Raw genomic sequence first — 13,181 nt, 5'->3', positions numbered from 1 at the left:
TTGTTGTTGGCTACATTTAGGACCACATTTTGCGCTGGAAGTGTTGTATGTAAGTTGAGTTGATGTTTTCGACTTGAATCATGACCTGCGCGACTGGATCTCGTCATTTGTTTCGTGCTAATTTTGATGTACCTGTCGAAAATCAGGTATACGTCACAACACTCCAGGTGGTATTTGATGGTTCCCATGAAGTTGATCACATTATCCTCAAATGTACCATTTATGGGCCAATGTACAGTCCATAACATGGTGCATCAATCGATGATGACAGCATCTGGAACACCTTGGATTTGACTTCATTGCTCAACTTGGAGTTTCGTCTTCAGGATTGCTTTCGACTGAGCCCGCATCACACCGCTCTCATCAAACAAGAAGGCTGGGACAGGGGACAGTTCGTAAGAGAGGACATCCTTGATATCAATATCCCTGTATTGTTGGAGACGTATGACTTGGGTGTAGATCAATTCGGTATCATATACTGGCCTTCCATCCAGCTTGATGCTCTTTTTGGTCGAAGTCATCAGGGTCACTTTCTTGGTTAGTGTCTTGTTGAAGCTTGTTGGCCATCCAGATTCAAATTCCGCCATCTGTTGTCGTCCAATCTTGAGAGAATCAACGTTTACCTTGTCTGTCGCATGAAACATAGTAGTAGACACCAAAGTTGTGTGTGTAAGTGCATTTGAAGTGAAGATATAGCTCAAAACAGAATTTATCGAAAGTCGGTGGTGGCCATTTTGTTTTTCGCCTCAAAAAAAATTCCTCAAGGGTGCGAGTCTGGCACCTGGCTGATTCTGATTCAGGATAGCTCAGAGATGATGAATAAACCAAAAAACTTTATAATGACGCTAAAGCACGCTTTGCCCTGAAATGGCTGTTTGGCATCTGGACTAATTATAATTAATTATTATCTCCACCTCCATAATTAGATAATTATCTCTACCAGTTCCTTCACACTCTATATACCACCAACACAATTCATTATTTTTCAACAATTTGCAAAGTTTGTTGCAAAGTGTGTTATGTGGTACTATGTTGAAAAGCAAAACAACATACGATCACAAGTGTGCACTCGTAATAACAATCTACGGCCACACGATCAATTCACACACGTTTCTGTTTTCCTTATGAAGTAATGGCTGCGTCTCAGGGGAGAAGTTGGAAACTTATTCTCCGTTTGTATGCAGCATAAGGCTGTGGGGTAGCATCATTGGCTGAGCTGTGCTGCTAATGCAATGCCCTCTTGTAGGTTAGAGCAGGAAATTGGAATTTGGCCATGGTGCTGATGATAGCTCGCCTACTCTTCGCAAAGGTGGGATCTTTAATGTTCACTCATGAATGCCGGCAGACAGGCTGCTCATTTCACATCCATCCAAGGGACGGCACACAGACATTGATGAATCACCTTGTTTGTGAAACACCAGGGTGACAGTTTATAGCTGGGTCGGGATGCTAACCCAGGCTCGACAGCTAAGAGGTGAGTGTAGTACCTCTAAGCCATCCTGTCAGCTCAGCAATAGAAATGTAACACTGATATACAAGTTTTCAAAAACCATAATACATGCACATGAGGTGTTGCAGTGAAAAGCCTACATCAAGCATGGCAATCATGATTCTGCAAGTCTCCAAACTGAAGGCTGTAAACAAAGAAGAAAAACAAACAATAATAATTATACACACAAACAATGATGCAATCATTTTCATAACCAATTTATCAGTTTAAATGCTGATCCATATATTCAGAGTGTGACATATTACACCATAATTTGAGAAGTGGGTGTTTTGAGTGTCTGACTTTTATATTTTATATTCCCGAACCGCTGGACAGAATGTGTTGAAAACTGGGGGTTGTACCCGGGATGTGAACGTGAAGGTTTAAGACAGTAAGAAAAATAATGAATTGTCCCAGGGGTTTAGGGTAGGGAGATGACCCCAATTCTCTCCATGTAAATGTGGATGGCCACAAGAAAAATCTTATGATTTTCATGTTTCAAGAAAAAAAAAATTTTTTCAAGAAAAGATTTTCTTCCTGAAGAAAATTGTTTTTGGCAGGATAGCACCATTCCTAGTGGGAAGGGATTTTGTAAATCATGCGAAAATGTCCCTAATCCCAGGGGAATTATGCCGTCCCTCCGTCTGTAATCCCGTGGGAATTATGCTGTCCCTCAGTCTGTAATCCCGGGGGATCTATGCCGTCCCTCCGTCTGTAATCCCGTGGGAATTATGCCGTCCCTCCGTCCGTAATCCCGGGGTTCCCTCCTTCCCTAATTATATGGATGGGTGATCCTTATCGCGCAAACAGGAGCATAGGGATGCCGAGGTGGTTTCATTGGATAGCGGGCACTATCCTCGATGGTTGCCACTCCGAGGCAGGGGGAATTATCCACTCTGTAATTATTGGGTAATTGCGGTAATTGACCAGTCCGTAAATCTGGGAGAATTAACCCGTCCCTTAGGATGGGTTCTTTGCCAGTCATATAACAAGTGGAGAATGAAAAATAATGACAGTATTCGTGTTTATTTCCAACCTCTTGTTCTATGGACAATGGTATATGGAGATTCTCATGAACTCTCGCCACTCTCCATGGTTTTGGGCCCACCGTCTGATTTCTCTCTGCATGACGTTGATCTCTTAATTTTCCTTTTTGGTGCGTCGCTGGGTCTCTCTTGGTCATCCAACCCTTCTCTTCCCATCGGGTGCCCAGCATATCACCCATATCGGTATGTTTTCATCCTTTATGCGGAGCACATGCGTGATCCTTCCTTCTTCACTTCCTAATTTTAATCTCTCCTATGACTCTTACCTCCCTGTCAAGTCTTTCCACCTCCTCCTTACTTGCCACGTCTGGCCAGAAGATTCTCAGGATTTTCTTACGGCTGCTGTAGGTAGGTTGTGTGTTTGTAGACTCCAGTTTGTGTGCTTTCCTTTGGTGATTTTCCAAGATTCACATCCAAATGGTAAAACCGACTTCATGTTGCTGTCAAAGATCCTCAGCTGTATTTTATTGTTGGACGTCTTTTCAAATTTCCCTGAATCTCATGAATGCATCCCTCACTTTTTTCATTTCTTGTCGTGGATCATGGATCTCAAGTATTAAACTTTTCAACCTCTTGAATGAGTTTTTATTTTTATATACACTGTCAAGGCACGAATGAGAGCTAACACACAGAACGTACAAGGGGAGCAGGAGACACGAGGGGTGGGAGAGGGAAGGAAGGAGAAAAGAGTGGGTAACAGAGACATGAGGAGATCTGTGGAAGGGAGAGCTGAAACAGAGACAGCTGTTTTGAAGACCTGGAGGGAAGAGTGGGATAGAAGAGAGCGTAAAAAGAGAATAAAGATAAAAAGAGAATAAAGTAAAAAGAGAATGGGGTAAAAGAGAATGAAAGAGAGAAGGTGAGCAGAGATTCTTGATTTTGGCAATTTTACCAGAAGGCTGCTGCACATGATGTTTTTGTTGTCTTGTGTGGTATGTATGCTCACGCTTTCTGTTTTTCCGAAGTATATATTTAGTCCCACTTGTACCTTTTCATGTACCTTAGGTAGTTTCCAACTTGATAAACATAATTAAAATGCCGACAAAAAAAAAGTTTTCAATTTGTTATTTCTTCAAACGAGCATGTGTATCTACAAATATGCTCGAGTACCCAAGGGTGGACAAATATAGTCATACATGCCCATTGGTCGACAAATATATTCAAAAGAATACCCTTGGGTACACAAACATAATCAAACGGGTCAGCAAATATACTCAAAAGAATACGCACATGCACACATATATTCAAAAGAGTGCCTGAGGGTGTACAAATATATGTAAAGACCATTTGTATGGTCTGCTGAAAATTCTTCAGGGACACACTCACATTGGTAGTTTCCACACAATCCAGCCTGTGACAGGCAGCGCTGGAGTTCATCGGCATTTATCTGCCCGTCCTGAAAGCACATTTCATGTCATGTATTTTATTGGAGCAAACTGTGGTAATTGGAACAAGTATGACCCAATCTGTACACAAAGCAGTACAATCTGCGGTAGATATACATCATTATGTGACGAGGCTCATGGGAGAGCAGAACAGAGGGCAAAGGGTCAATAAACAAATTGTGGCAAAGAAGAAACAGGTGGAAGAGAATACAATTAGGCCCCGCTTTCCGTCACCCCTTTATACGTTTTTTAGCTTGTATGTCACTCATAAATAGGGGAACAAATCCATTATACGTTGTCATTGATTCGCTCATACGTCGTTCATAAAGAACGAAGGACGGGCAGACTAGTTTGAGTCACGTATGTTGGTTGGCATTACTTGCGACATATCACAACATCCTTCCGCCTCGTTTGTCTCAGTCTGCTTTTGTACCGCCATCTTTGCCAACATTGTGACTTGCAATACGTTTTTTATTTAATTAATTAACCTCTGCCATCGAAGATGGATGGAGGTTACTGTTTTCACCCCTTTCTGTTTGTTTGTTTGTTTGTTTGTTTGTGAACAGTATTATGGAAAACTCCTTGACTGATTTCGACGAAACTAGGTGGGGGGTTAGGTATGGTCCAAGGATCATGCCATTAAATTTTGGACTTGGTCCCCCCCCCCAAAAAATTGTTGTAGAAATGCAAAAAAAAAAGATTTTCTCTATGTTTTAAGTGATTTCCAACCCCCCCCGAAAAAAAAATTGTTCCCCCCCCAATTTTTTTTTTGCATTTCCACATGTTTTAAGTGATTTCCAACCCCCCAAAAAAATTATTACCCCCCCAATTTTTTTTGTTGCATTTCCACATGTTTTAAGTGATTTCCAACCCCCCCCAAAAAAAAAATTGTTAGAGAAATTTTTTTTTTTTTTGCATTTCTTCATGTTTTAAGTGATTTCCAACCCCCCAAAAATTGTTACCCCCCGAAAAAAAGTAGAGAATTTTTTTTGTTGCATTTCTACATGTTTTAAGTGATTTCCAACCCCCCCAAAAAATCGTTACCCCCCAAAATAAATTGTCAGAGAAAATTTTTTTTTTTTGCATTTCTACATGTTTTAAGTAATTTCCAACCCCCCGAAAAAAAATTGTAAGAGGAAAAAAAATTTTTTTTTTTGCATTTCTTCATGTTTTAAGTGATTTCCAATCCCCAGCGCCCCAAAAAAATGTCAGAGAAAAAATGTTTTTTTTTGCATTTCTACATGTTTTAAGTGATTTCCAATCCCCAAAAAATCGTTACCCCCCCCAAAAATAATTGTTAGAGAAAATTTTTTTTTTTGCATTTCTACATGTTTTAAGTGATTTCCACCCCCCCCCCAAAAAAAAAATTGTTAGAGAAAAAAATTTTTTTTTTGCATTTCTTCATATTTTAAGTGATTTCCAACCCCTCCCAAAAAATTCCCCCAAAAAGAAGATTGTTTTTTTGCATTTCTACATGTTTTAAGTGATTTCCAACCCCCTCAAAAAAATCGTTTGAGAAATTTTTTTTTTTTGCATTTCTATATGTTTTAAGTGATTTCCAACCCCCCCCCCCAAAAAAAAATAGGGAAATTTTTTTTTGCATTTCTACATGTTTTAAGTGATTTCCAACCCCCCCAAAAAAATTGTTAGAGGAAAAAAAAAATTTTTGCAACTTTTTTTTTCAACAAAATTTCGATTTCTTTTTTTTACATTTCTTCATGTTTGAAGTGATTTCCAACCCCCCCCCCCCCCCCAAAAAAAAAAAGTTGCAGAAAAGAACTACAACTCTGTCAGCACTGTTGACATCATATTTCATGAATAAGATTTAAGGTTCACTTGAGTGACCCAGCAGTATTGGTGGCGGAGGTTTTGCACTCTCCTGAGTACTCCCCCTCAAGTTTTTGATTGTAACCACTTTAAAAATGTTTGGTAAATGCTCAGGAAGTGCTATTGGCCTTGGTGGTAGAATGAAAACATGTAAAAGTGTTACCCTTGAGGTTAAATCAGACATGGTAAAGCATTTTGACGGAGAACGGGCAGTTGATATCGGCCAAGCGCTTGGCGGAGCTCCAACAACGGTGCGAACAATTTGTGTTAATATGCATGAAAAAAATTAGAGAGTGCTCAAAGTACTTCACCTATGAGTGCTACGAAAATAACTCGTGTGAGAAGTGATGGAAAATATGGAGTGGATTGTCGCTGTTTGGATCAAAGATCAAAATCAGCATAGCGTGTACATTGGTATGAGAGTTATTCAGGACAAAGCCAGATCTTTGTTTGAAGATTTAAAGAAAGGACCAGATGAGGGGTCAGAAATTGAAGCTTTTACTGCTTGCCGTGCTTTTGTCCTGTTGCGTCCCGATCCATTCAGTGTTCTTGCTCCTCCACGAGCCTCAACTTCAATATACAAAATTAAAACCGTCATAGGTTGGCAACCATTGCGCAGGCTTGATGGGCCAAATGGTCTCATTCTGTGTTGAAGTTTCTTGGAAGGGAAGTCATCCATGATACCATATATTGCGAACTGTGGTGTCTGTCTGTGTCCATCTGTCTCCTGTTTAGGGCGGCCGCTTCCCACACTGCGGTTGAAAAACTCAACATTAACTTTTGAAATGATGGGAGAATGGGCATTAATTTAATTTTGCAAGCAGGATACTTTACCCTCTTTTTAGACAAATTGAACCTCTGCCACGTGATGTTGCACCACCATTTTGTGGTGGGTGGTCGAAGTAGCTCAGTGCTTTAACTCTGAGTGAAAGTGAGAGTGCAACACAATTAACCTTTTTAAAGTCCATGAAATATTTTTAATTGATGGATTAACTTAAACCTTTCCTATCACTGGGGGCAAGTACTTCTTGTAATTATATACTTTGTGGTGAAAATAGTGACCAAAAAAATAAAAACTCCCCAGGAACGGATCCCCGATTTGTATCAAGTTGATGGTAACCAGAGTTGGTGTCAAAGCCACCCAGTGCTCGCCTGTTTATACATTTATCGTTTTTAAAAGACGAGTCGAATAATTAATATTTTTTATAAAGCAATATATGTATTTGTATATTGTAATCAGTAACAAGAGCGCAAGTGAGCACAATATACGCCCTCACAAGAAGGTATATACAGAATTGTGCTACGACATGGAAAACAGCATCCTGGTTGCCATGGCAACCACTTTAGATGACGAACGTATGTCGCTACACACAGTCTCCACAGTCTGTACCTTTGTACCAAATATGAAACGTGAAAGTTGAAAACTTTGGGAGTTAGAGTGCGGACAGGAACTGATGGAAAACAGCATCCTGGTTGCCATGGCAACCACTTTAGATGACGAACGTATGTCGCTACACACAGTCTCCACAATCTGTACCTATGTACCAAATATGAAACGTGAAAGTTGAAAACTTTGGGAGTTAGAGTGCGGACAGGAACTGATGGAAAACAGCATCCTGGTTGCCATGGCAACCACTTTAGATGACGAACGTATGTCGCTACACACAGTCTCCACAATCTGTACCTATGTACCAAATATGAAACGTGAAAGTTGAAAACTTTGGGAGTTAGAGTGCGGACAGGAACTGATGGAAAACAGCATCCTGGTTGCCATGGCAACCACTTTAGATGACGAACGTATGTCATGACACACCGTCTCCACAGTCTGTACCTATGTACCAATATGAAACGTGAAAGTTGAAAACTTTGGGAGTTAGAGTGCGGACAGGAACGGTCGGACAGACAGACGGACGACCAGTATCACATAATACGCCCTGATATATATATATATATTGTTGCGGTCTTCGCGCCCGCCGGCGTGCGACGGCCACGTAACTCGAATCGCGGCACGTCGCCCACCGGACGGACAATCCAGTCGTGACCCTCTCGGACTAACGCCGGGAACCAGTCACGGGTGGACCTTTCGGTCTCACCGCGATCGAGCCAATCAGCCCCCGCGTGGGATAGGGTTGCTCGCCAAATTCGAACTACCTAAGTACCCACGCGGAGGGTAGACCGGGCGATCGCACCTCGCCGCAGGTCGACTTCGGACACGGGCCACTTAAGCGACCCGTTCCGTACTATCAGAATAACCGAGCGGTGTTATCGTCGACCTCGACGGTTCGATTAATTATCGGGCGTACTCAGCCCACTACCAACCCTTTACGTGAAGCAAGATGGGGATTCAATGGGGGAAGAGACGAAGCGAAGCGGGAGACAGTTCAACAATAAAGCACATTTATTCTCGGCACACGGGAAGCACACAAATACAATTCCACCAAATGCACACAAAAAAGAAAACACAATTCCATTTACACAAAAAGCAAACATAAAAGTGAAAACACAGTGCAGAGCTAATTCCGACTACCGAGCACACGGCAACACTTATACAATTCTACTTCACAGACGGCGCCGACAACACATACCCAAAACCAAGGAAAAGAAATACCCTCAAGAATGAGGTAGGCCTGGGGCCGAGACCTGGTCGGGCCTACCCGTCTGGTGATGAGACGCGGAGCGGCGATGGCCCCGCAACCCGCGGGCCTCGTGGACAGTGCCTGGCAGGGGGGTGGGAACGGGGCCCCCTTGGTCGCACTATCTCAGCGCGGGGGGAAACAGGAGGGGGTTGCTGATGCTCGGGGTATAGAGGATCTTTATTATGTGCGACGAGCGTCTCCACCTCGGCCAGGTCGCGCTGCCGGCCTCCCAGGGGTGCAGCTCCCTGCACGACGCGAGCACCCCCTCGTCCGCCCTCGCCGCCTCTCCACAGCTCGTCCCCTCCGTTCCGACTTCAACGCACACGACGAGCAGCTCCACCGCCCGCGAAGTCTTGACTCTCTGTTCCGACTCCTTCGCCTCGTTCCGACCTTTACTACCCTTTTGACTGACGAACACCGTCCTTTTATCCCCCCCGTAACTTCGCCTTTGACCCCCTCCCTTTGACCTTTCAACTCGCTCCCCATTGGCCCGAGAAAAAGTGGGCGTGAAGGCTTTTTGATCCACAAATTTGCATATATCGATCGCCCTGGGGGCGGGGCCAATTCGCCCCTCGCTCACCGATTGGACGGCAAAAAGTGGGCGTGTGTCGTTTTGGATCCGTTTTTGAAGCAGAAAATCCGTGATTTTGTACACGCTGTTCAACGTGCGCCCTACACGAGTCCAGCATCGGTGCCCATGAGTGGCGCGAGATGACGGTGATGCGATGGTGGCGAGTTGTGACGGTAAAGGTCATGGCGGTTGTGGTGAAGCGGCGTTGTGGTTGGTGGTTGATGTTGTGGTTGTGATCATGGCGGTTGGTCCAAAATAAAGATAGTAAAAGAAAAACGGCTATCCTGAAGAGTCGCAGCACGTATAAATGACATGTATTCCCACTAGACAACGGGTTTGGGCCTAACTACACATGCACTTACCGAGATACCTCACCTAAGGGACCTGAATGGTGGTTTGCGAATCTGGTAACCACAACACTACCCCTTCCCTTTTTACAGACTCGTCCCGAGTCGTCAAATTTTCGTGTGCCATCATGTGTAGTTTTCCCCTAGTACATTTTACCTACGGATCCCTGAGTGCGACATTCATGGTATTCGTGTCCCCAAAATAAATAACCTGAGGGCTGCGTAACTATCTAAACAAACTCACTCACACGGACGACTTAAATAAAATTGCCGGCGCTAAGACATACATGCCGGGGGCGCACTCATATTTACAGTACATCTTACCTTAACTTACAAATTTTACACTAAACCATGGCCCAGGATCATCGAACTCTGCAAAAAGAAAGCAGTTAGCAGGGAGCCAGGCTGCCCGCATGCAGTCTCTGGCTCAAAACAATGCAGGTGACAGGGAACGTGGCTGGCTGCTCACACGCAGTCCAAGGCCTTCCCTTTTGAACTGAACGCAGTGAACCACAACGGTGCTTGGGCTGCACAACGCAGTCTCCGTGCCAGCTCAAGTGGCACACGCAATGAGCACAACGAATGGATGCATGGACACAAACACGGTGCACGGGCCGCCACTGCAGGCCCGTGTTGTAGCTGCCAACAGGGCAGTTCTCGCAGCTTGCAAACTGTTGCCCTGCGGATCCTGGCGCACATGGAAATGAACAGGGGGGGCAAAGCAAAATTGAACGGGGCTGGTGAACATGGGCAGTGGGCATGGCATGGCAAAGGTGCAGGCAACACAGCCCGCAGAAGAAGGCCGCTGCAGGCAAACACAGCCGGCAGATGAACTGGCCGGCACAGGCCTTGAAGAAAAACAGCCAGCAGATGAACTGGCCGGCACAGGCCTTGCAGAACACAGCTGCCGATGAAGTTGGCCGGCCTCCGCCTTGAAGCAAAACACGGCCAGCCGATGAAGTTGGCCAGCCTTTGCTGTTCAATGGAGGTTGGTGGAGGGAGTGCGGTGGTGCTGGCCACTTGGAAGGCGGGCTCGGACCTACCTACCTGTCTCCCTCCCACCTATCGCCTTTGCCTGTCACTGTCTATACCCACTCCCTTAATTTGTCAAACCCCAATTTAGCCCCAACTTATTTTTTTGTTGTTTTTATTTTTACTCCCCCACTATAAATCGTCCCCTAACCCCCTTTATCGTCCTTGTTCGGCTAACCTATCCTGTCACCTAGCCTACTCCCAACCCCTACGTTCCCTTCCCGGAGGGGAACAAGGGAGAGCTAACGTCCTGTGTCGAGGCCCAACGAAGCCTCAGAATGGCCTCCCCAGAGTTCGGCGATCTTAACACCAAGTGGGTCCAGCGGCCCACAACGACAGCGAGGGGATGGATGGTGCGGAGGGGTACATCTCCTAATCTACCCTAACCATTTAACTGTTAAACTACCCCGGGGCTTTCAACAAGCGCCTCTCGCTTAAACTATTGGTTCTAAAAACCCAGATTCCCGTCGCCTGTGTTGGTGTCCTCACAATTTCGGGCCTTGCCCCCCAATTTTCTCTCCGTGCCCTCACACGGTCTCCTGGCTGGGACACGTGGCTCCCTTTGGCAGGCACGACCCTCTGCCGATTCTCCCGCTATGGCACCCCCGGGCACTACACTGCCTCCGAGCCTACCAGCTCCCTAACACCGGGGAGTGCCCCCCATGGCACCTCCCCTGAAACGCACACGTGGCAGGCCGGCCTCCCGGGCCCCTTTCCGAGGGTCACCCGTGCCCACTGCACTGCCCACGCGGCTAATGGCGCCCCGGGCCCCCGCACCAAGCAGGCGCACCCGTGCCCACTACTCTATCCCGGCCCCCCATGGGCCCATGGCCTACCGCGGCCGACTAGCCTGGTGCCCGGGGTACCCACTCAGCGATACTCACCTTTCGCAGCCACGCTCCCAAGCCCGTCAACAGGGCTCCTGCACCCCTCCAAATGGGTCTCGAGCCTACTTTCCCACCAACAGCAAAACGACCTCCATTTTTCAATTTAACTAACCCCCTAACTCACTTTACACTGACCCCGGGGTCCCTTGGGCGGGAGTCACTCCTCCCCCCAATCACTCATCGCACCATGCATTCCCCATTCGCTCCATACACACAGACCTGCTGGCCTCACTCACTCAACATGTACACGTACTCACCTCACAACTCACCAACTCTTCAACACACACACCGCTGAACTCTGCCATCCTTCTAACTACCTCCCCTAACTAACTCGTGCTCCCACGTCGTCCCTTAAACTATAGCACGTTCCTTTTAACACTACGTAGCTAAACTACGTCCCCTCTACACACTCACTGTCAGTCACTGTCTCCAAATAATCCCATTTTATTTCCCAACCTAAATCTGGCTACAATCCCTCTAACTAATCCATTCCACGGACTCCATGAGGACTTACCCCTGCCCCATGAAGTCGGTCTAGCTATGCTAACCCTTCCCCCTAACTAGTTTCCATCCTGTGCCCAGGTAAGGGGGTCTTTCACCCCTTGCCCAGGAATCCTGTACACCCGAAAGTGAGGCTTGCTTTTTTTTTTCTTTCCATGCGCAGCACCTGCGCGGCAACTCAGAGCTCGCGCACTTTGCACCTGCCCGTGACGTCATGCAGCTGCACGTGTTCCTCGTCCCTCCTTGGACGGGACCATCCGGCAGAGATACCCCTCCTGCCGAATTCCAACCCCACGTGCAGCCATGACGTCACCGTGCGCATAAAAAAAAAAACACAAGCCACACGTCTCGAGGGGTTCCCCACGCGAACACATGTGCTTTGCCCGTTGGAGCTTTACACACACGATCGCGTGGAGAACCCGTCCGGTCCAAATCCATTTACCTGCCTAACTTTGTCCGTCCGCGGGATCGGCAAATCCACCGCGTGCGTTTCCGGACCGGGACTTCACTCTCGCAAGCGAGCACGTGGTGGTCTCGTGCGTTGCACAGCACGAACCGCGTGCTCACTGCTGGGCGAACCCGGCACGGTCCACGAAACAACTACAGCCGCTACTCGGCTTTCTTTCTTCTCATGTCGCCTTCGTCGTCGCCATTTAACCCACGCACACCTGCGTGTTACGACGCACACAGTCCACTCCATCACATTCACACCGGGAGACGCGGCTGCGTGCTCCCGCATGCCAACCGACATCTCCCTTACATACCGCTCTCTCACACACACGGTCTCCCTGGCACACAGCGACCTTGCACACGGCCGTTCACTCACGCGTGCCTCACTACTCACACAAACCATACTACTCACACGTGGTGCTCTATTCACTCGCGCGGGGGCACTCACCCGCGGTGCCTCACCCACACACGCGAGGGCACTCAACCGCTGTGCCTCATCCACACACCGTGCCTCACTCATACACGCGGGGGCACTCACCCGCGGTACCTCACTCATACACACGGCGACACTCACACACGCGGTCTCTTCCACACAACGTCCCTCACTCATACACGCGGGGGCACTCACCCGCGGTTCCTCACTCATACTGGCCGTTTCACTCACACACACGGCCTCTTCCACACACGGTGCCTCACCCACACACGCGGGGGCACTAACCCGCGGTGCCTCACTCACACTCCGTGCCTCATCCACACACGGCGTGCTGGGAAGCACGTACTCCGGCACCATCGCCACCACACCACTCACACGTGGTGCCTCACTCATACTGGCCGTTTCACTCACACACACGGCCTCACTCACACACGGTGCCCCATCCACACCCGGCGTGCTGGGAAGCACGCACTCTGGCACCATCGCCACCACACCACTCACACACGGGGTCGCTTCCACACACGGTGCCGCACTCACACCTTGCACCACACACACAGGGACAACCACACTGGGGATT

At 47.2% G+C, this 13,181-nt stretch overlaps 1 protein-coding gene across 1 annotated transcript in view; it reads right to left on the bottom strand.

Moving 5' to 3' along the window:
* Positions 1-13,181, bottom strand: part of SRI (sorcin) — a 28,474-nt gene that overhangs the window by 5,123 nt on the left and 10,170 nt on the right. Inside the window, exons 3-4 of the mRNA XM_085878549.1 lie at positions 3,862-3,931; positions 1,591-1,634 (exon numbers count right to left, since the gene is read on the bottom strand). Of these exons, the coding sequence (XP_085734675.1) occupies positions 1,591-1,634; positions 3,862-3,931 (114 nt within the window). The remainder of the gene's footprint in view (positions 1-1,590; positions 1,635-3,861; positions 3,932-13,181) is intronic.

The sequence above is a fragment of the Eptatretus burgeri genome, chromosome 4, assembly GCF_056783735.1.
Source record: "Eptatretus burgeri isolate ZD-2024b chromosome 4, Ebu_testis_v1, whole genome shotgun sequence".
Lineage (NCBI taxonomy): Eukaryota > Metazoa > Chordata > Myxini > Myxiniformes > Myxinidae > Eptatretus > Eptatretus burgeri.
Note: the sequence above shows the minus strand (reverse complement) of the source record. Positions and strands in the feature narration are given on the sequence as shown.